Below are 17,884 nucleotides of genomic sequence, written 5' to 3' on the forward strand. Positions count from 1 at the left end.
TGGTACCAATGTTTATTTTTACCGTTTTACTACTCATGTAATAAGGATAATAATGACAGAGAAAGAAAACAAGAGTAAATAAAACGAAAAAAAAACCAGGCGGAAAATGTAAAGTATTAGGCGGGGATGGGGGTGCGTCGGATGCACCCTATGTCAAATTATTCCATATTATTACCTTTCTCTTTCTTCGTTTCTATATCCTATTGGCAACACCTTATATATGTACTCCCTTTCACTGCGCTATGTTAATTTGCGGAATGTTTTTTTTTCGTTTAGTTTTTATACAATCAGTCTCTTACGAGGAACTGGAGGGGAGTTTGGGGTAAAGAGTTATACAAAACCACCAGGTGGGCGAATTGCCCATATGGCTAAGTGTAGTGCTTCAGGTTTGCTCTGTCAGTTTACCAAATCTCTGTCGTATTATTCCCCTTATTGTTGATGATGGAGTTTCGTCATAAGAGGGTAATACCGGCAGCAGGGTACTGACACGCAGCACCTCGGCAGTACTCAAAAGGAAGTGTGCATGAACTCAAGAAGTACTTGACAGCCAGGGGAGTCTCCCTGGCATGTATGTATGGATTTCTCTCTCTCTCTCTCTCTGATTGCCTCTCCCTTCTCATAATCTCTTCCTTCTTACTTTTTTCATAGTTTCTTTACACAAGACACATCGAACCAACAACAACAAGAACACGGACAACCTCACAAGCAGAAACACCATCATCACTATTATTTAAGGAATATGTCAATGATGTCTCCCAAAGGACTTGCAGTTGCGGCAGTCACACTGCTGGTACTCTTCGTCATTGTGATGCCAAGTCCAGTCTCCGCACAGAAATCCCTCGAATGTCAAAAGGTCTGGGAGGGACCAAGCATCAGCAATGACGTAATTGCTTGCTTGTTCAATAAGGATCGCATCAAGGACCAGTGGCTCCACCTTTTGTTCCCAGGCATCAGTGCGTTGCTCTTCCTTGTGACTTTGCTGACCTTCCCTATTCTCTTTCTCTGTGTGACCTGTTGCCAGTGCTCTTCCTGCTGCAAGCGGCGCGAGGGAGATAGCACGGCAAACTCCCGTTGTTTTGTCTGGATGTGGATAGCGTATGCCATACTGTGGAGTTGTGGTGTGGTTGTACTCGTGATATATGGTGCCAAGCTTCTCTCGGTTTCGCTTCCTGCCCTGATTGACAATACACTGGATGGACCCCTGAATTACTTCAATGAAACAGCAGAAAAGATCATTGATTTCACTTCTAACTGGACTACGGGTAAACGTGAGCCATTGGGTGGCATCAAGCTGGACACTGAGGCCTTCAGTAACATCAGTGATACGGTTTCAGGTTATCTTACAGACGTCAAAGACGAGTTCTCCAAGTACATAGGCTGGGTGCCTATTGTTTCATACGGCGTTGGTGGAGTGGGTGTTGTTTTGATGTTCCTCATGATTCTCCTTGCCTGTTGCCGCTGCTGTGTTCCATGCCTGCCGCTCAGTTTATCTTGTGTGTACTGGATATTTGGTGTTGTGTATTCACTTCTTGGCGTGGTTGTTATTCTAGTTGCGTACCTCGCCTCTGTCGGCTGTGGTGAGGTGCAATTACAGTACCAGCGACAACCAGGTGTGTTTCAATGGTATCTTGTGCCATTCTGCAATGAAATGTTTAACTTTGAGACTATTAACACTGAGGTGCGTGAGGCTGAGAAGATGCTTTCCGAACAGGCCTGCAAAGCACTGTTGGCGGTATGCGACAACAGCCCATCAACGTTGAACCCCCCTCTCACCTGCGGTAAAGACATCACTAAACCTGATCAATGTCCGGATATCGGCACAATGGCAGAAGTCATGGAAACAACTACTGTGAAGGCCGCCACTAAGGCGTGCCATGTGCCAACTGAATCATGTTCGCTGGCTGAATGTGCTGCCAGTTGTACCATTGAGCCTGTGCAAAGAATTGCAGAAGGATTGTTGGCAGTGGCGGCACAGGCACGTAATGCAAGTATTGCCGTCTCATACGCCAGACCTCTCTTGCAATGTAACTTCGTGGTTGATGAGTTGTTGGGTGCCTTGGACTCGTGCAATGATCTGAAGACAGGGAGTTTGATGCTTGGTACGGGATTCTTCGTTGGTGGACTAATGTTCGGTCTTGCCATATACGTTATGTTTCGCGGTTCGTGTGTGTGGAGAAACCCAAAAGGATAGAGCTAATGGAAGCTTGTTTATTAACTCACACAAATGTATAGTTTCCATCATGAGACAAATATACTCTTTTCTTTGTTTTTTTTTTGTTTTTTTTTTCTCCTCGCATCCTGGCCTTCCCCCTTTGGTACCAATGTTTATTTTTACCGTTTTACTACTCATGTAATAAGGATAATAATGACAGAGAAAGAAAACAAGAGTAAATAAAACGAAAAAAAAACCAGGCGGAAAATGTAAAGTATTAGGCGGGGATGGGGGTGCGTCGGATGCACCCTATGTCAAATTATTCCATATTATTACCTTTCTCTTTCTTCGTTTCTATATCCTATTGGCAACACCTTATATATGTACTCCCTTTCACTGCGCTATGTTAATTTGCGGAATGTTTTTTTTTCGTTTAGTTTTTATACAATCAGTCTCTTACGAGGAACTGGAGGGGAGTTTGGGGTAAAGAGTTATACAAAACCACCAGGTGGGCGAATTGCCCATATGGCTAAGTGTAGTGCTTCAGGTTTGCTCTGTCAGTTTACCAAATCTCTGTCGTATTATTCCCCTTATTGTTGATGATGGAGTTTCGTCATAAGGGGGTAATACCGGCAGCAGGGTACTGACACGCAGCACCTCGGCAGTACTCAAAAGGAAGTGTGCATGAACTCAAGAAGTACTTGACAGCCAGGGGAGTCTCCCTGGCATGTATGTATGGATTTCTCTCTCTCTCTCTCTCTGATTGCCTCTCCCTTCTCATAATCTCTTCCTTCTTACTTTTTTTTATAGTTTCTTTACACAAGACACATCGAACCAACAACAACAAGAACACGGACAACCTCACAAGCAGAAACACCATCATCACTATTATTTAAGGAATATGTCAATGATGTCTCCCAAAGGACTTGCAGTTGCGGCAGTCACACTGCTGGTACTCTTCGTCATTGTGATGCCAAGTCCAGTCTCCGCACAGAAATCCCTCGAATGTCAAAAGGTCTGGGAGGGACCAAGCATCAGCAATGACGTAATTGCTTGCTTGTTCAATAAGGATCGCATCAAGGACCAGTGGCTCCACCTTTTGTTCCCAGGCATCAGTGCGTTGCTCTTCCTTGTGACCTTGCTGACCTTCCCTATTCTCTTTCTCTGTGTGACCTGTTGCCAGTGCTCTTCCTGCTGCAAGCGGCGCGAGGGAGATAGCACGGCAAACTCCCGTTGTTTTGTCTGGATGTGGATAGCGTATGCCATACTGTGGAGTTGTGGTGTGGTCGTACTCGTGATATATGGTGCCAAGCTTCTCTCGGTTTCGCTTCCTGCCCTGATTGACAATACACTGGATGGACCCCTGAATTACTTCAATGAAACAGCAGAAAAGATCGTTGATTTCACTTCTAACTGGACTACGGGTAAACGTGAGCCATTGGGTGGCATCAAGCTGGACACTGAGGCCTTCAGTAACGTCAGCGATATAGCAACAAATTTTCTTAACAATGTGAGGGATGATATGCAGAAGTACATAGGCTGGGTGCCTATTGTTTCATACAGCGTTGGTGGAGTGGGTGTTGTTTTGATGTTCCTCATGATTCTCCTTGCCTGTTGCCGCTGCTGTGTTCCATGCCTGCCGCTCAGTTTATCTTGTGTGTACTGGATATTTGGTGTTGTGTATTCACTTCTTGGCGTGGTTGTTATTCTAGTTGCGTACCTCGCCTCTGTCGGCTGTGGTGAGGTGCAATTACAGTACCAGCGACAACCAGGTGTGTTTCAATGGTATCTTGTGCCATTCTGCAATGAAATGTTTAACTTTGAGACTATTAACACTGAGGTGCGCAATACGGAATCTACCTATTCCAAAAATGCATGTGAATCACTGCTGGCGGTATGCGACAACACTCCAAAACCGCTCCCCCCTCTCACCTGCGGTAAAGACATCACTAAACCTGATCAATGTCCGGATTTTGGCACAATGGCAGAAGTCATGGAAACAACTACTGTGAAGGCCGCCACTTTCGCATGCCCTGTGCCAACTGAATCATGTTCGCTGGCTGAATGTGCTGCCAGTTGTACCAACAAGGAGTTGAGGGCAGCTGCAGCGGCATTGTTGGCAGTGGCGGCACAGGCACGTAATGCAAGTATTGCCGTCTCATACGCCAGACCTCTCTTGCAATGTAACTTCGTGGTTGATGAGTTGTTGGGTGCCTTGGACTCGTGCAATGATCTGAAGACAGGGAGTTTGATGCTTGGTATGGGATTCTTCGTTGGTGGACTAATGTTCGGTCTTGCCATATACGTTATGTTTCGCGGTTCGTGTGTGTGGAGAAACCCAAAATGGTAGAGCTAATGGAAGCTTGTTTATTAACTCACACAAATGTATAGTTTCCATCATGAGACAAATATACTCTTTTCTTTGTTTTTTTTTGTTTTTTTTTTTGTTTTTTGGAGGATATGCTTCCTTCCTTTAGGACCCCGAAAGAGAAAAAAAGAAGGTGGTTTTTTACTGGAAAACATTTTTTTTGTTTGTTTTTGTTTTGTTTTTTGTTTTTTGGAGGATATGCTTCCTTCCTTTAGGACCCCGAAAGAGAAAAAAAGAAGGTGGTTTTTTACTGGAAAACATTTTTTTTGTTTGTTTTTGTTTTGTTTTTTGTTTTCTTGGTGTGTTTTACTTTGTCTTTTTCACTACTTTGAATGGGGATTTCCGCATCAGAATTCTTGTAAGAAGAAACCAAAAAGGTTTTTTTTTTGCAGAACGTAGACGCTACTATTGCGCTTCTGTAAGCTCTGTAGAGGCTTTTTTGTTTTCTTCTCTTTATCTTTCTTTCTATGTGTGTGTGAGGTGATTCGTTTTATTTTATCGACTCAACCTACTAAAAGGCAAACGAAAAAAAGATGAGGTTATAGGAAATGGAAAAGAGTATGAAGGTGTTGAGGCCTTACGAAGTGATTCTTTTTTTTTTGTTCTCTTTGTTTTGATTCTGATTCTATTTTGTTTTTTTTGTTTTGATAGTTCTATTGGAAAGGAAAGATACTAAAACGTTTGCTTTCCACGCAAACAATTTGTAGCGTTGAAGAGGGTTTAAGTAACTCTTACGTTATTGGTTTGTTTGTTTTGTTTTTGCTCCGAGAGATTACGAAGGAAATGGTATGACCTTATTTCTATCACATGACACATCAAGACTTATTTTTTTTCCTCCTCTATTAAATTAATCATTATTATGGGGCCGGCTGTAAACGTGGAAGTGTCTGTCTGTGTGTGTTTGAGAGTCCACCACTTCTATTTCTATCGGTAATATTATAATGATTGTAGATGAAGAGAGAGGAGAGATTCTTATTGTTCTTGGGGTACGACTTGGGAGATTTTTTTTCGTTTTTGGAGGAGGGGAATATATATATAATTAAATAGATAGGGGCAATGCAGGGAGAGAGAGCTCATACGGTTTCTTTCCCCTTCTCATTTCATCTCAATGAAGAAAGAGAAATACCACTACTATTCTTTCTGGGTGAATTCTTCTTGGTTTTTACATGTGCTCCCAGCTACTCACCCATTTAGACCCTCTCCCACTTGGAGTTATGGAAAAAGAGAACGAAAAGGAAAGAACAAAGGAGGATGGAGTCCTTCATCCTATTCGTGGTGTTTTTTTTTCTTTTCTGTTGTAGATCCACGTAAGAAATAATGGAAAGAACTAAAGTGGGTATTTGTATATATTCCTGTACCTGGGCTGTTTCTGTGGGGGAGTGATATTTCTACTTTTTCTCGCTTTCTCTCTATTTATCTGTGTGCCTTCCGATGTATTGTTATGATATTGTTTCCTGTAGCAAAGAAGGAGTGTAAGAAAGGAACATTTATTTCCTTGTTTTCCTTTATTTTCCTTTATTTCCCTCAAATAACAGAAGCGATCAGAGAAGATGCATCCAGTGTAGATCATCTTTTCAAATAATAAACAGAGGAAGTTGAGAGAAATAGAGGGAGGGAGAGGGAAAAGGGGAAGAGTGAATTGTGTAAGGAAGTATAATAAACATCATTCCATATATATATATATATATATATGCGTAATACGGATTGGGGGTTTATGTGAAAGGGGGCAATAAGAACAAACCATAATAATAACCAATAGCAAGAGAGAGATTATATGGTTCTGTACAGTCATCTAATGATGTCTATATTTGTAGTGATGAATGAGGACGACTATTGGTAGATCCCTCATTTCCCAGTACCATTTTCCCTCCGGAGAAATGCCTTTTTTTCTTTACTTTTGTATATATTGCAGCGTTTATAAAAGATGTACGGGAGGGGTTTTTTTTTTGATTGTACACAAAAATGGACATGAGGGAAGAAAAGCCATATGAAGGAGGGAAGAGTTAAGATAACCCAAAAGAAAAAAAGGGGTAGAATGAGTGTAATAAAAAAGTTTTGATATTACTGCAGATTGGAGGAGGTATATTTTCCCATCAAAGTTTTTATTATATCTCTTTTAAAGGAGTTTCTTTTCTTTTTTTCCTTTTTTTCTTTTTTTTCGTTTTTTTTTTTTGTGGTCTTCTTCTCCTCGTATGGGTATATGTGTAATTGGCTTTCTTCACAAGTGTAAAGCATTACTGATGTGAAATCTGAACCCCTTTTTTCTACTTTGTATATATATATATATATATATAACTGTGTGTATTTGTCTGTGTTTACTTGTTTATTCACTTTTCTCTTGATAGCGAAAATGTGTTTATTTCCGCTGTTGATACTCCTTCATTTTCTGCATATACATATTAGGAATGTTTAACAATAATGTCTGGTATTTTTACTGAGAGATTTGTAATGCTATTTCTGAGGAAGATCTGAATTGTGAGAAGCCTGTTTCCCTAATCAAGCTGCAGAGTTCTTCTTTTTTTTCTTTCTTTTATTTCATCTTCGTTATTTTCGCACGCTTGTTTTTTTTTCCTTTTTCTTAAAAAAACAGCTGTAATTCACCCATTAACATACTTTGACTTCTCCCTCTAGTGCGTATCATTGGTCTCTCTCTCTCTCTCTATATATATATATATATATATATATATATATATATATATATATATATATTTATATCTACGCTTACCAGTATGCCATTCGATTTCCTTTCTTCTCTCTTTTGTTATTGTTATTGCTATTATTATTATTATTATTATTATTATTATTATTATTATTATTATTATTATGATTATGATTACTTTATATATATATACTTCACAGAAAGCGGATATCTCAGACACCACAGAGTAGATAGCATCACACAAGTACAGTATAACGAAAGAACCCCAATTTACCTCTCCGCTTTCTACTTTCTATATATATATATATATATATATATTTGTATCTATTTGTGTGTTTGCCTGTTCATGTCATCTTCACTAGAGAAATGGCTGCGGGAACTTCACACAGCGGCTTCAGTGTACTTTGCACAAGATCCACTACCACGCTGTGTGGCCCCACAGCAACGCATAGATGGATGGAAACAGAAGGAACGAAAACTCTTCACTGCAGAAACATTACCAATAACATCAACATCTACATCAACCATCTCTGGTAATCGTTATGATGGAGTGCAATCTGTTGCAGTCTATGCCAATCCTACAACAGTTATTCCTGCAATTCTTAGTACGAATAACGCCAATATTAATAATAGTATGAATACTACTAGTACTACTACTAGTACTACTACTACTACTACTACTACTACTACTACTACTAGTAATATTACTAATACTACACGAGAGCCACAGAGAGTTTATAATCCCACAACAAATGCTGCAATAGCTACCTCTACGGCAAATACAGCTGCGGCCATCACATCATCATCATCACCATCTACGCCCACATTATCAGAGATTAAGGCACAAATGTGTGATATCACGGAAAGACTACGACGTGCTCAGAGACACAGAGATGATCTTGTGCTTCAGGAAGACGAGGAACATGATGTTAGTATAGCCATTGCCCAATCCGACCGAACTGTAGCTGAGCTGGAAACTCAATTTCTTCAACTTCGACAAATACAGGCAGCACTACTACGACGTCCTCCACCAAGTGGTAATAATAATAATAATAATAATAATAATAATAATAATAATAATAATAATAATAATAATAATAATAATAATAATAATAATAATAATAATAATAATAATAATAATAATAATAATAATAATTCCTATGAGCAGGGAAATGCGTCGTATTCATCACGGTTTGTTATGAATAATGGACAACAACGATTTAGTTGGGAATCCTATGAACAGGCAACACCTCATCCGCACGAACTCCAGCAAGAACAGAAATGGGGATCTTTTGATAATAATGTACCTATTAGGCTTCCTGTTAATCCTTTAGATCGTTACAGTGGGGAAGGGTTTCCCTGGTCAACTGATTTACGACGAACTATGATTGATATATTTGGTCTACATCAATATCGTTTCCTACAGCTTGAAATTATGAATGCCTGTATGGATGGACGTGATGTTTTTGTACTTTTACCCACTGGAGGTGGAAAGTCACTTTGTTATCAACTCCCGGCACTGTTACCAAATCCAGCGCAGGTTTCAATAGTTATATCACCACTTATTTCACTTATTCAAGATCAAGTGTATGCACTTATTGCCAATGATATCCCCGCTATGGCATTAACAGGTCAAACATTAGACGCACCACGACGGGCTCTCTTCTCAGAATGGGCATCTAGACAAATTATTCACACATTGGTCTATGTGACACCTGAGTACTTTGGGCGAAGTGATCATTTTGTACAATCCCTTATGCAACTTGCCAAATGTGGACTTTTGAGTCGATTCGTGGTGGATGAAGCACATTGTGTATCACAGTGGGGTCATGATTTTCGTCCTGATTATCGAAAGTTGGCAATATTAAAAAAACAGTTCCCTACTACACCAATCACTGCACTTACTGCGACTGCAACCGATATGGTGCAGCAGGATATTATATCCACTTTGGGGTTAAGAGATGCTTTGGTGTTTAAGGGATCATTTAATAGGCCAAATTTACGATATTCTGTGCGTAAAGTAGGATGTGATGTAGGATCACTTGTAGTAGATCTTATTAAACATCAATTTCCACCAAGATCATGTGGTATTGTATATTGTCTTTCTAGAAAGAATTGTGAAGAGATGGCGAGTACATTAACAGCTGCTGGAATACGTGCTTCATACTATCACTCTGAGGCGAGTGGTAAAAATGATAAACAGGAACGATGGACAAAAGATGAGCTTCAAGTGATATGTGCTACAATTGCTTTTGGAATGGGAATTAATAAACCAGATGTGCGGTTTGTTATTCATGCCGCGATGCCAAAATCTATTGAAGGATATTATCAAGAAAGTGGACGTGCTGGTCGTGATGGATTACCCTCACAGTGTATCTTGCTTTGTTCACCACGAGATAAACAGAGAATTGAGCAAATGATTCATGACAGTAAAGATTGGAAAACCTCAATGAATTCCCTGCATCGAATGTTAGCCTACACTGTAAATGATGTCCATTGTCGTCGAATGCAACAACTCGGTCACTTTGGGGAACACGTAGATGAACATTACTGTCTAACACGATCCGCGGGATCTGTAGAGGTGTGTGATAACTGTGCTAGTAAACGAGATGAGAACTGGGAAGTCACCTCTATGGATGTTTCTCCTATTATACTCGATCTCTTTCGCATTATCATGCATCTCGGCTCCCTCACCTCACGTCAACTCGTCGGTGTATACCGTGGAACAGCAGATATTGGAAAAGCCGTTGAAACACGCATGCGGCAAAAAGGCGCACCAGCGGAATATAAAGCCGGTGCTCGTCATTCAAAATTACTGCTAGAACGTGTGGTGTTGGAGGGATTACTCCTGGGTATATTTAAAGAACGCTTGGATATGGTGAACGACTACGTTACGTGTGCGTTTATTGAGGCTGGTGAGGGGGCGGGTATGCAAATACTAAACAATGTGCAAAATGGATCACAACGGGTTCAACTCCCCTTGCGAGGAGGGAAGAAAAAGAAAGATACCCCTACTAAAACTACTACTACTAGTAGTATTATTAATAGTACAGAGAAGAACCGAGATAGCGGTGCTGCTGCAATACAGAGAATGTTAGGTGAGAATGAAGAAAACACAATTCCTGCAGGTACACCACCCAGTAAGAGTCGTAGAGGGGAAAAGGCAAAATTAGCTAAAGAAGGTGCGAAAGAACGAAGGTCTGTTGTTACTGCTGATGCGAAAACAACGACAACGAAAGCTACAATACAGCGAGGAAAGCATGCACGAGAGGAGACGCGTACGGCAAAGAAAAAAACATCACGCAAAGCCCCTGCTGGACGATTTGTACTCACAGAGTGTGAAGGCTCTTCCATATCATCATCATCTTCCACTGGGTCTGATATTGATAGTAATGAAGATTCTCTCGCAGGATTTGTAACAGATGGACTGGGATCATCCTCAACATCACAATCCACATCCTCCCTTGCCTCACCACTCCGTAAGAAGCGACAACGCCGTGCTGCAAACCATCCATCCTCAGCATCACCCATATCATCATCATCTCATTTTACTAATACGACTACTAACATTACTCGTAATACTATTAGTGGTACTACTGGCACCCCATCCCTTTCGCTGGAAACCCCACTAAAGGCCGTCACACTCCCCGCCGCTCGTCTCCGGCAGCTGGAGGCCGCCCTCCTCGCACAGATGGAGGCCCTCGTGCAGTCTCTCGCCGAGCGTTCAGAGGGCGGGCGGCAGTACAACGTTATGCCGAAGAAGACAATGCACACAATTGTGGAAACACTCGCCGTGCCTGGCTGGGGCTCCGTGGCGCAGTTGGCAGATCTTGAGGGTCTTGGGAAGAACAAAGTAAAGAAATTCGGGGCGGATATTCTCCGCCTTTACCGCCAATTCCGGCATGAACATATTGGGGATGTGGCAGAACTCACCCTATTGGAGGAGGAAATGCTGCGGCAAACAACAACGGCGATGGCGAACCGAAATCGTTTGCCTCGCGGAGATGGACGTACAGGGAAGGTGATTGATGATGCAGAAACACCCATCAAAACACAAGATACGACGGGTTTGTTGCAACCACAACAACTACCACATGGAGAGAAACGATTGATGTTGGACTCCGATGGTACACCACAGAAACCACCACAGATAACGACAGGAGTCATGGAGATGTCCCCAACAGGAATGGGAATGCCTACAACTACTAATACTACTACGACGACGACGTTGGCAGGTCCGTCTGCACCAAAGAAAACATTATTCAAAATGCCCACTCTGTTTTCTACGGTTGAAGAAAACCCACCACGAACACTTGCTGTGCCTGTTGGTTCTGTACCATCAGGTAACTCTTATACTACCATAGATCCAGCTGTTACGTTTCCACCCTCTGAAGAGTCGAGGGCAGTGTGGCAGCAGAGTCATCAGTCCTTTGCATTATTTCCAGATCCTCAACAAGGGCAACAAGAGCAAATGTTGCCTCCATCTATCGGACAAGAGTTAATAGGAGCAACACCACTGCCGTTGGAATCGGAACTCGTTGCTTTAACACAACACCAACAGCAGAGTACGGTGGATCTTATGGGTGTTGACTATTTAATGCGTATGTGTGATGAGTCCATCGCACGAACGCCTCTGCAACCAAACAAGTCAGTTGATATACCTAACAACTATCCCGCTAACAGCAACGCAGTAGGACCAACAAGAGTGTCTTGGACACCTGCAGGCCAAAGTGGAGCTCCCCTTATGCCACCACCACCACCACCACCACCACAACAACAACAACAACAGCAACATTTACCATCCTCTGATAAGAATCGCAATGGTAATAGTAATAACAGTGGTGTTGGTATTCGGGGTGAAGTTATTACAGTGAACTCAGATGAGGATGAAGAAGAGTAAGAAGAGCAGAAGGGGTCAAGAGATTTTGGCTTTTTCTACCATAAAAGGAAGAAAATGGCGTAGGCGTGAAACAGAAAAGATTGGATAAGGGTGGACTTTTGGGAGAGAAAAAAAAGGGAAAAATGTTCTGTTGCGTGTCCTCTGTTTTTTTTTTTTTGATTACATCAAGTATTGTTTTTCTTCTCTTAGTCTCTTTTGTTTTCTTTCTTTCTTTCTCTCTCTACCTCTATTCTCCTTCCTAATCACATTCTTAAAAAAAATATTTATATAGTTTCTCGTTCTATTCTGTAATATTGATCGAGAACCAGCAATAGCAATAGCAGTAGTTGCGGGACCAATAGTAAGTATTTGCTAATTAAGGCGGGAGAAAAGAAAAAAAAGGACACCGAGAACAATAACAGCCAAAAGACTATTAATAATGATTAAGGCTGTTATCATTATTAATACCGCTGGAAAAATTCGTTTGTTGAATGTTTACGAAAAGGATATTCCTTTAGGACTTCAACAACATTTAGTACGTCGAGTTCACCACCTTATCTCACGCCGAAGTGGTGATCTCTGTAACTTTGTGGATAATTTCCTTGAGTGGCCTACTCCTGATACCCGTGTGGTGTATCGCCACTATGCCACACTCTGTTTTGTCTTTATTGTAGACAGTAGTGAATCTCAATTGGCGATATTGGACCTTATTCAAGTTTTTGTAGAGGCACTTGATAGAACCTTTGAAAATGTGTGTGAATTGGATCTTATTTTTCACTCTGATAAAGTACAGTTGATGCTCATGGAAATGGTGATGGGTGGTATGGTGTTGGAAACCTCGCGTGAGGAAATACTGCGGGCTATGTCTGAGATGCAGCGTGTTGGGAACTCCAAAGCAACCTCTAGTACAGTTGCCGTTTCAGGTTATCATTGAACCCACACATCACAACTTGTTTTTCTTTTCTCTCTCTTGGTATCTCACTTTGTGTGGGTACATTTTTGCCGCTTTTCATTGTAATCATATATCTTTTCTGGTGGTGAGTGTAATGTTGATGCCAGGTTTCTTTTTTTATTTTAGAGTGGATAGAATGGTTCTAGGAGTTTATAGCGTCAAGAATCTCTTTGTCTTTTGCTTATTTATTTGCTCGTATTTCTCTTCTTTTCATTTTGTGTATTCCCCGCAGTATTTCCACGGGAGAGACTGTGTGCGGGAAAAGCATAAAGAATAGTCAATAAAATAAAAAAGACCACAAAACAAGGAATCAACGAACGAGTAAATAATAATAATAATAATAATAATAATAATAATAATAATAATAATAATAATAATAATAATAATAATAGACATATAAAACAGAAATAAAAACATACAAATGACAGCTGCCATCAAAGAAATCCTTCAGCTGGAGGTTGAAAATACATTAGAGCAAGCGGAAAAACAACGGGAAGTTCTGCGACGACGTGTATCCTCCGCCTGTGATCGCATTCGCCGACGTCAAGTACTTGCGAGAACTGAGACACTTACACCGTTGTTTCGAACAGAGTTTCTCAAACGCGGTAAAGCCATTCAAAAAGTACGTGCCCGTCTGCTGCAGAAACTTACGCGATATGCACAGATACTTCAATCGGGTGATATTCGTGCCACATGTGGATTGTTGAATGTGGAGATAGTTCTCCGTGTGGCGCGAGAGGCATTAGTGGAAGAGGCGGAACTCACACACTGGCAGTTGCCGCTGCCGCGTGAAGAGGAATGGCGTGCGGTGTATATGGCAGTAAAGGAATTCTGCAGCAATAATAATAATAATAATAATAATAATAATAATAATAATAATAATAATAATAATAATGGTATTAGTAGGAATACGAGTACATCTATTGTAGTATCATCCTCTGAGCAAAAACAACAGGAACCATTAGAGATAGCACTATCACGTCTTCTCTCACCATGCAATACCAACAACGATAATGAAGAAGCACCGATGGGGGCTGTTTCACTGCTGCCGTGGTTATCTATTCCCTGTTTTTGCTCCTTGGCGTACTATTGCCGAGATCCACAGATGTTAATTGTTGCAACAAAAGAGATTAGCAGGAAAGATTCCTCGCGGCATGAAGGCGATGATGAGACAATTGATGTAGAGAAAACGACAATGGGTGATGGTGATATTGCACCGGTAATTCTTCAGGCAGCCGCAGAGCACCTCCGTCAACTCAGCGGTAATACAACTGACGATGATGATGTTGTAGTGGTAGGAGATAATAATAATAATAATAATAATAATAATAATAATAATAATAATAATAATAATAATAATAATAATAATAATAATAATAATAATAATAATAATAATAATAATAATAATAATAACGGTGTGGATCATGAATCTAATGATGAGAAGGAAGAGGCAGTGGAATCTGCAATGGAAGAGGCGAGACTGCGTGTATGTATTGAGATTGCCGCACGGGCAACTGCCTGCAAGTACGCCGTGGAATCACTTGCAACAGGCGAAGATGCCATTCTATTTGACGGTGTAGCAACTGTAATAGCAACAATGATGATGGTGATGTCATCTACATCAGAAACAGGAACTTCTCACACATTGCCTTTTACCACATTGGTATTACCGCCAATGGAACAGCTTTTCTTCTGCATTGCATACACGATTGGGGCAGCCATACTACGAGATGAACATAATGAACGATGTGCTATTGGGGTTATTGTTGTGGACGATAATGAGGAAGCGTCTGATGTTAATAATAATAATAATAATAATAATAATAATAATAATAATAATAATAATAATAATTGGCGAAGTGCGTTTGAGCGGTGGATGTTGCAGGAAAGGTCTGCCAACAATACCAGTGTTGCATTTCTTGGACCGCGGTTGTTGCAGTATCTATTAGAGTACGTATTCCATCCTGCTCCACGTACTGTACAGATGAGGAAACCCGCAGAGGCGGTACAAGTGTCTGCGGAAACCGCACGGCGATGGTTGAATTTGGCATTTGAAGGTACTCCTGTGGAGAAGGAAAGTGCGGTGAAGTCAATGATGACACTTTTTCTTAATCGTCAGTAGTGCATCATTTTATTTACTCGTTTATTTTATTATTTGTGTCTGTGTGTGTTTTGGTGTGCTGTTTGTATTTTTGTGATTGTGAAGGAAGTGTTGCTATATTTATATTTCTTTGTTTTTATCTATCTATATGTATGTTTTTGTGTGTATTTATTTTTTCTCTTCTGCGTTCCTTATTTATACCTTTGGGGAAAAATATATATATATATATATATATATATATATATATATATATATATAAACAATCCAATACGAAGAAAAAAGTAAAGAAGAAAACAGCAAAAATGACAACTATGCAGAAGGTGGACGCTACATTGGAGCGATTTGACCGCAAATCCCCCCGTGCCGCCTATGCACAGATCTGTGAAGAGATGGGTATTCACCGTCAAAAGAGTATCGCCGCACTTCTCAGTGATGCCCCGCGTGATTGGGATAAACACCGTGTGTTTGACTGCCGTGCGTGTGTGTTGGGGCCAAAGGGATGTATGGCGGTTGTGCCGTTATTGCTATGCAGTCGTTCACTGCGGCGTGTGTGTATGCGTGGGTGTGGGGTAACAGATGAGTTTATCACACAACTCGCAGAGACGCTGCAGGATCATCAGAGTATTCGGAGTGTGGATGTGGGAGATAATCCGCTGGTGACGGTGTACAGTGCAGATCCGGTGATTAAATTATTACGAGCCAATAAGAATATTGTGCGCTTCGCCCTTGATGGAACCCACATTGGCACAAATGTAGCCAATCTCATCAGTGATTTATGTGATGCCAATCACGCAGAGGTGGCTAACTACTACGCCGATGATTACTTTCGCATGAAGAATCTATTTAACTATCTCGATGGCGATGGATCGGGATGGGTGTTGCTGCGCAGTCTTGCGTTAAATGTACCCTATCCGGTATTACAGGAACAACTTATTGAGCGAATAGCACTGCGACGACCACGCAAGCGCTCTGATGGAACTATCTCCGTAAACACATTTCTTGAACTTGTGTACTTCAACTACAAGACTGAAGTGGAGGTGGCAAAGCGGGCAAAGGAGGTGGATACGGAATATAATAATATCATCATCAATTGGAAACGTCTGTTGGATGTAATGGACAGCACAAAAGAGGAGGAGCAAAAGAAAATCACTGAGAATACAGATAATAACACTAATAATAATGAGGATGGAAATAAGGATGTGATTACTTCCGATGATGATGATATATCCAGTGTGGACACCCCAATACCGGCGAATATGGAGGTTCTCCCACCAGCCAATTTACACCGTCTGCGTATTCGTACACATGAACTAAATCCATCAGAAGCACGTGCGATTATCGCGACGGCGGTGAAGTTTCAAGTCGACGCCGATGCCCGCAGTCTTGCAGAGGAAACCACACAATCCAACCATACTGATACTAACAAGGAGTCGAAGGATAACGATGTGGAGTCTAACAACAATACTAATACCAATGCGAAGGAAGAAGCAGAAGCAGGCGCAACAACAACAGAGGCGGCAAAGGAACCCCAACCAAAAGAAGAAGATGGCGGACGTCGAAAGATCCAACTCTCCATCACCGCCCTTCGCCGGGCGTATCGCAGTGTCTGTCAGCCCGCCCCACTCCCCAACCGCTACCGCTTCCTCCGCGAACACGAAGAGGATTACATTCCCCCAATTATGCGGGCGGGATCACGTCTCATCAGTATTTCAAAACTCTCTTTTCTCGACAGTTTCCGCTCTTCCGGTGGGGGGAGTGGGACGTCAGCGGGCAGCGACGGCTTTGAGTACGACGGCGATGAAACACGTGTGCGCTGGTGGGCCCTTCCCCCTGCCGTTGTGCGGCTGGCGGTGAAGTTCTTCAACAAACAAGTCGCCAAACTCCCAAAGAAGCGGCAGTCAACACTCGCCATTTCCCCCCGCACCCAACGCGATAATGCGATGCAGAAGTCGGCGATTCCCGTCACGGCGTTTCTCGCGGCGGAGTTTGTGACGGACATGGAGTCGCTGCGGCCCCGCCTGCTCGCCGACAGGTTTCTGCAGTACAGCATTCCCATCGACGTCTCCACCATCACCCTACAGGAGATTGTGAATTGCCTGAATGAGTTCTACACGGAGATAAGTGTCGATAAGGTGATCACGCTGGCGCAGATACGCCGCATGCCGATGCCAACACCGCCGGCAACAGCCGCAGCGGGTGGTGGGACCACAACGGCGGGATCTGTGACAACAGAGACACGGCCGGTACTGGATGGGGAGTCCTCTGTATTCGGTGAGATGTAAAAAGAACAGGAAAAAAAAATAAAGAAATATATATGAAGAAGAGAAAATGAAGAGAAAAAAGAAGAAGAAGAAAAAAAAAAGGAAGCAAAGAGAAGGAGATAAGAAGAAAGAAAAAAGGAAGGAGTGAAATGGAAAACGTATGTATAGGTTTGTGTATATGTGGAGGAAGAGGAATGTTCGCTTTTTTTCTTTTGTTTGTTGTTTTCTCTCTTGCTGTTTTGTTTCATTTTCCCTTTTCTATTCTCAATTGGGAGAGAAAATGGGCGTACACAACAAAACATTACGGGAAATGAATATATGTTTCTTATCATTGTTGATCATCTTGTTGCTGTTGTTCTCCTCTTGCTCTTTTTTTCTTCTGGTTGTTTTCCTATTATTCACTTTTTCTTTTTGGCTTTTCATCATATTTATCTTCTTTTTACCACTACTAGTACTGTTATTTCCATTTTTTTTTGCCCTCTTCTTCTTGTTCGGTTTTGTTTTCTGTTTCG

At 41.6% G+C, this 17,884-nt stretch overlaps 6 protein-coding genes across 6 annotated transcripts; all 6 read left to right on the forward strand.

Moving 5' to 3' along the window:
- Window positions 1-739: 739 nt before the first annotated feature.
- Window positions 740-2,191, forward strand: LSM04_008736 (uncharacterized protein; the record flags this gene model as incomplete). Its single annotated transcript, XM_067338056.1, has 1 exon — window positions 740-2,191. One exon carries the CDS (start codon window positions 740-742, stop codon window positions 2,189-2,191), a length of 1,452 nt encoding a protein of 483 aa, XP_067190885.1.
- Window positions 2,192-3,053: 862 nt separating this feature from the next.
- On the forward strand, window positions 3,054-4,502 carry LSM04_005086 (uncharacterized protein; the record flags this gene model as incomplete). Its single annotated transcript, XM_067338057.1, has 1 exon — window positions 3,054-4,502. The coding sequence occupies one exon, from the start codon at window positions 3,054-3,056 to the stop codon at window positions 4,500-4,502; it is 1,449 nt and encodes a 482-aa protein (XP_067190780.1).
- Window positions 4,503-7,525: 3,023 nt separating this feature from the next.
- On the forward strand, window positions 7,526-12,079 carry LSM04_002548 (Helicase; the record flags this gene model as incomplete). Its single annotated transcript, XM_067338059.1, has 1 exon — window positions 7,526-12,079. One exon carries the CDS (start codon window positions 7,526-7,528, stop codon window positions 12,077-12,079), a length of 4,554 nt encoding a protein of 1,517 aa, XP_067190680.1.
- Window positions 12,080-12,497: 418 nt separating this feature from the next.
- Window positions 12,498-12,992, forward strand: LSM04_002404 (AP complex; the record flags this gene model as incomplete). Its single annotated transcript, XM_067338060.1, has 1 exon — window positions 12,498-12,992. The coding sequence occupies one exon, from the start codon at window positions 12,498-12,500 to the stop codon at window positions 12,990-12,992; it is 495 nt and encodes a 164-aa protein (XP_067190677.1).
- A 439-nt stretch (window positions 12,993-13,431) lies between these two features.
- LSM04_003858 (uncharacterized protein) lies at window positions 13,432-15,132 on the forward strand (the record flags this gene model as incomplete). The annotated part of the gene is made up of 1 exon (XM_067338061.1): window positions 13,432-15,132. One exon carries the CDS (start codon window positions 13,432-13,434, stop codon window positions 15,130-15,132), a length of 1,701 nt encoding a protein of 566 aa, XP_067190734.1.
- Window positions 15,133-15,413: 281 nt separating this feature from the next.
- Window positions 15,414-17,393, forward strand: LSM04_003927 (uncharacterized protein; the record flags this gene model as incomplete). Its single annotated transcript, XM_067338062.1, has 1 exon — window positions 15,414-17,393. The coding sequence occupies one exon, from the start codon at window positions 15,414-15,416 to the stop codon at window positions 17,391-17,393; it is 1,980 nt and encodes a 659-aa protein (XP_067190736.1).
- Between the last annotated feature and the right edge of the window lie 491 nt (window positions 17,394-17,884).

This window comes from Trypanosoma melophagium (assembly GCF_022059095.1).
Source record: "Trypanosoma melophagium isolate St. Kilda chromosome Unknown ctg26segment0, whole genome shotgun sequence".
Taxonomy (NCBI): domain Eukaryota; phylum Euglenozoa; class Kinetoplastea; order Trypanosomatida; family Trypanosomatidae; genus Trypanosoma; species Trypanosoma melophagium.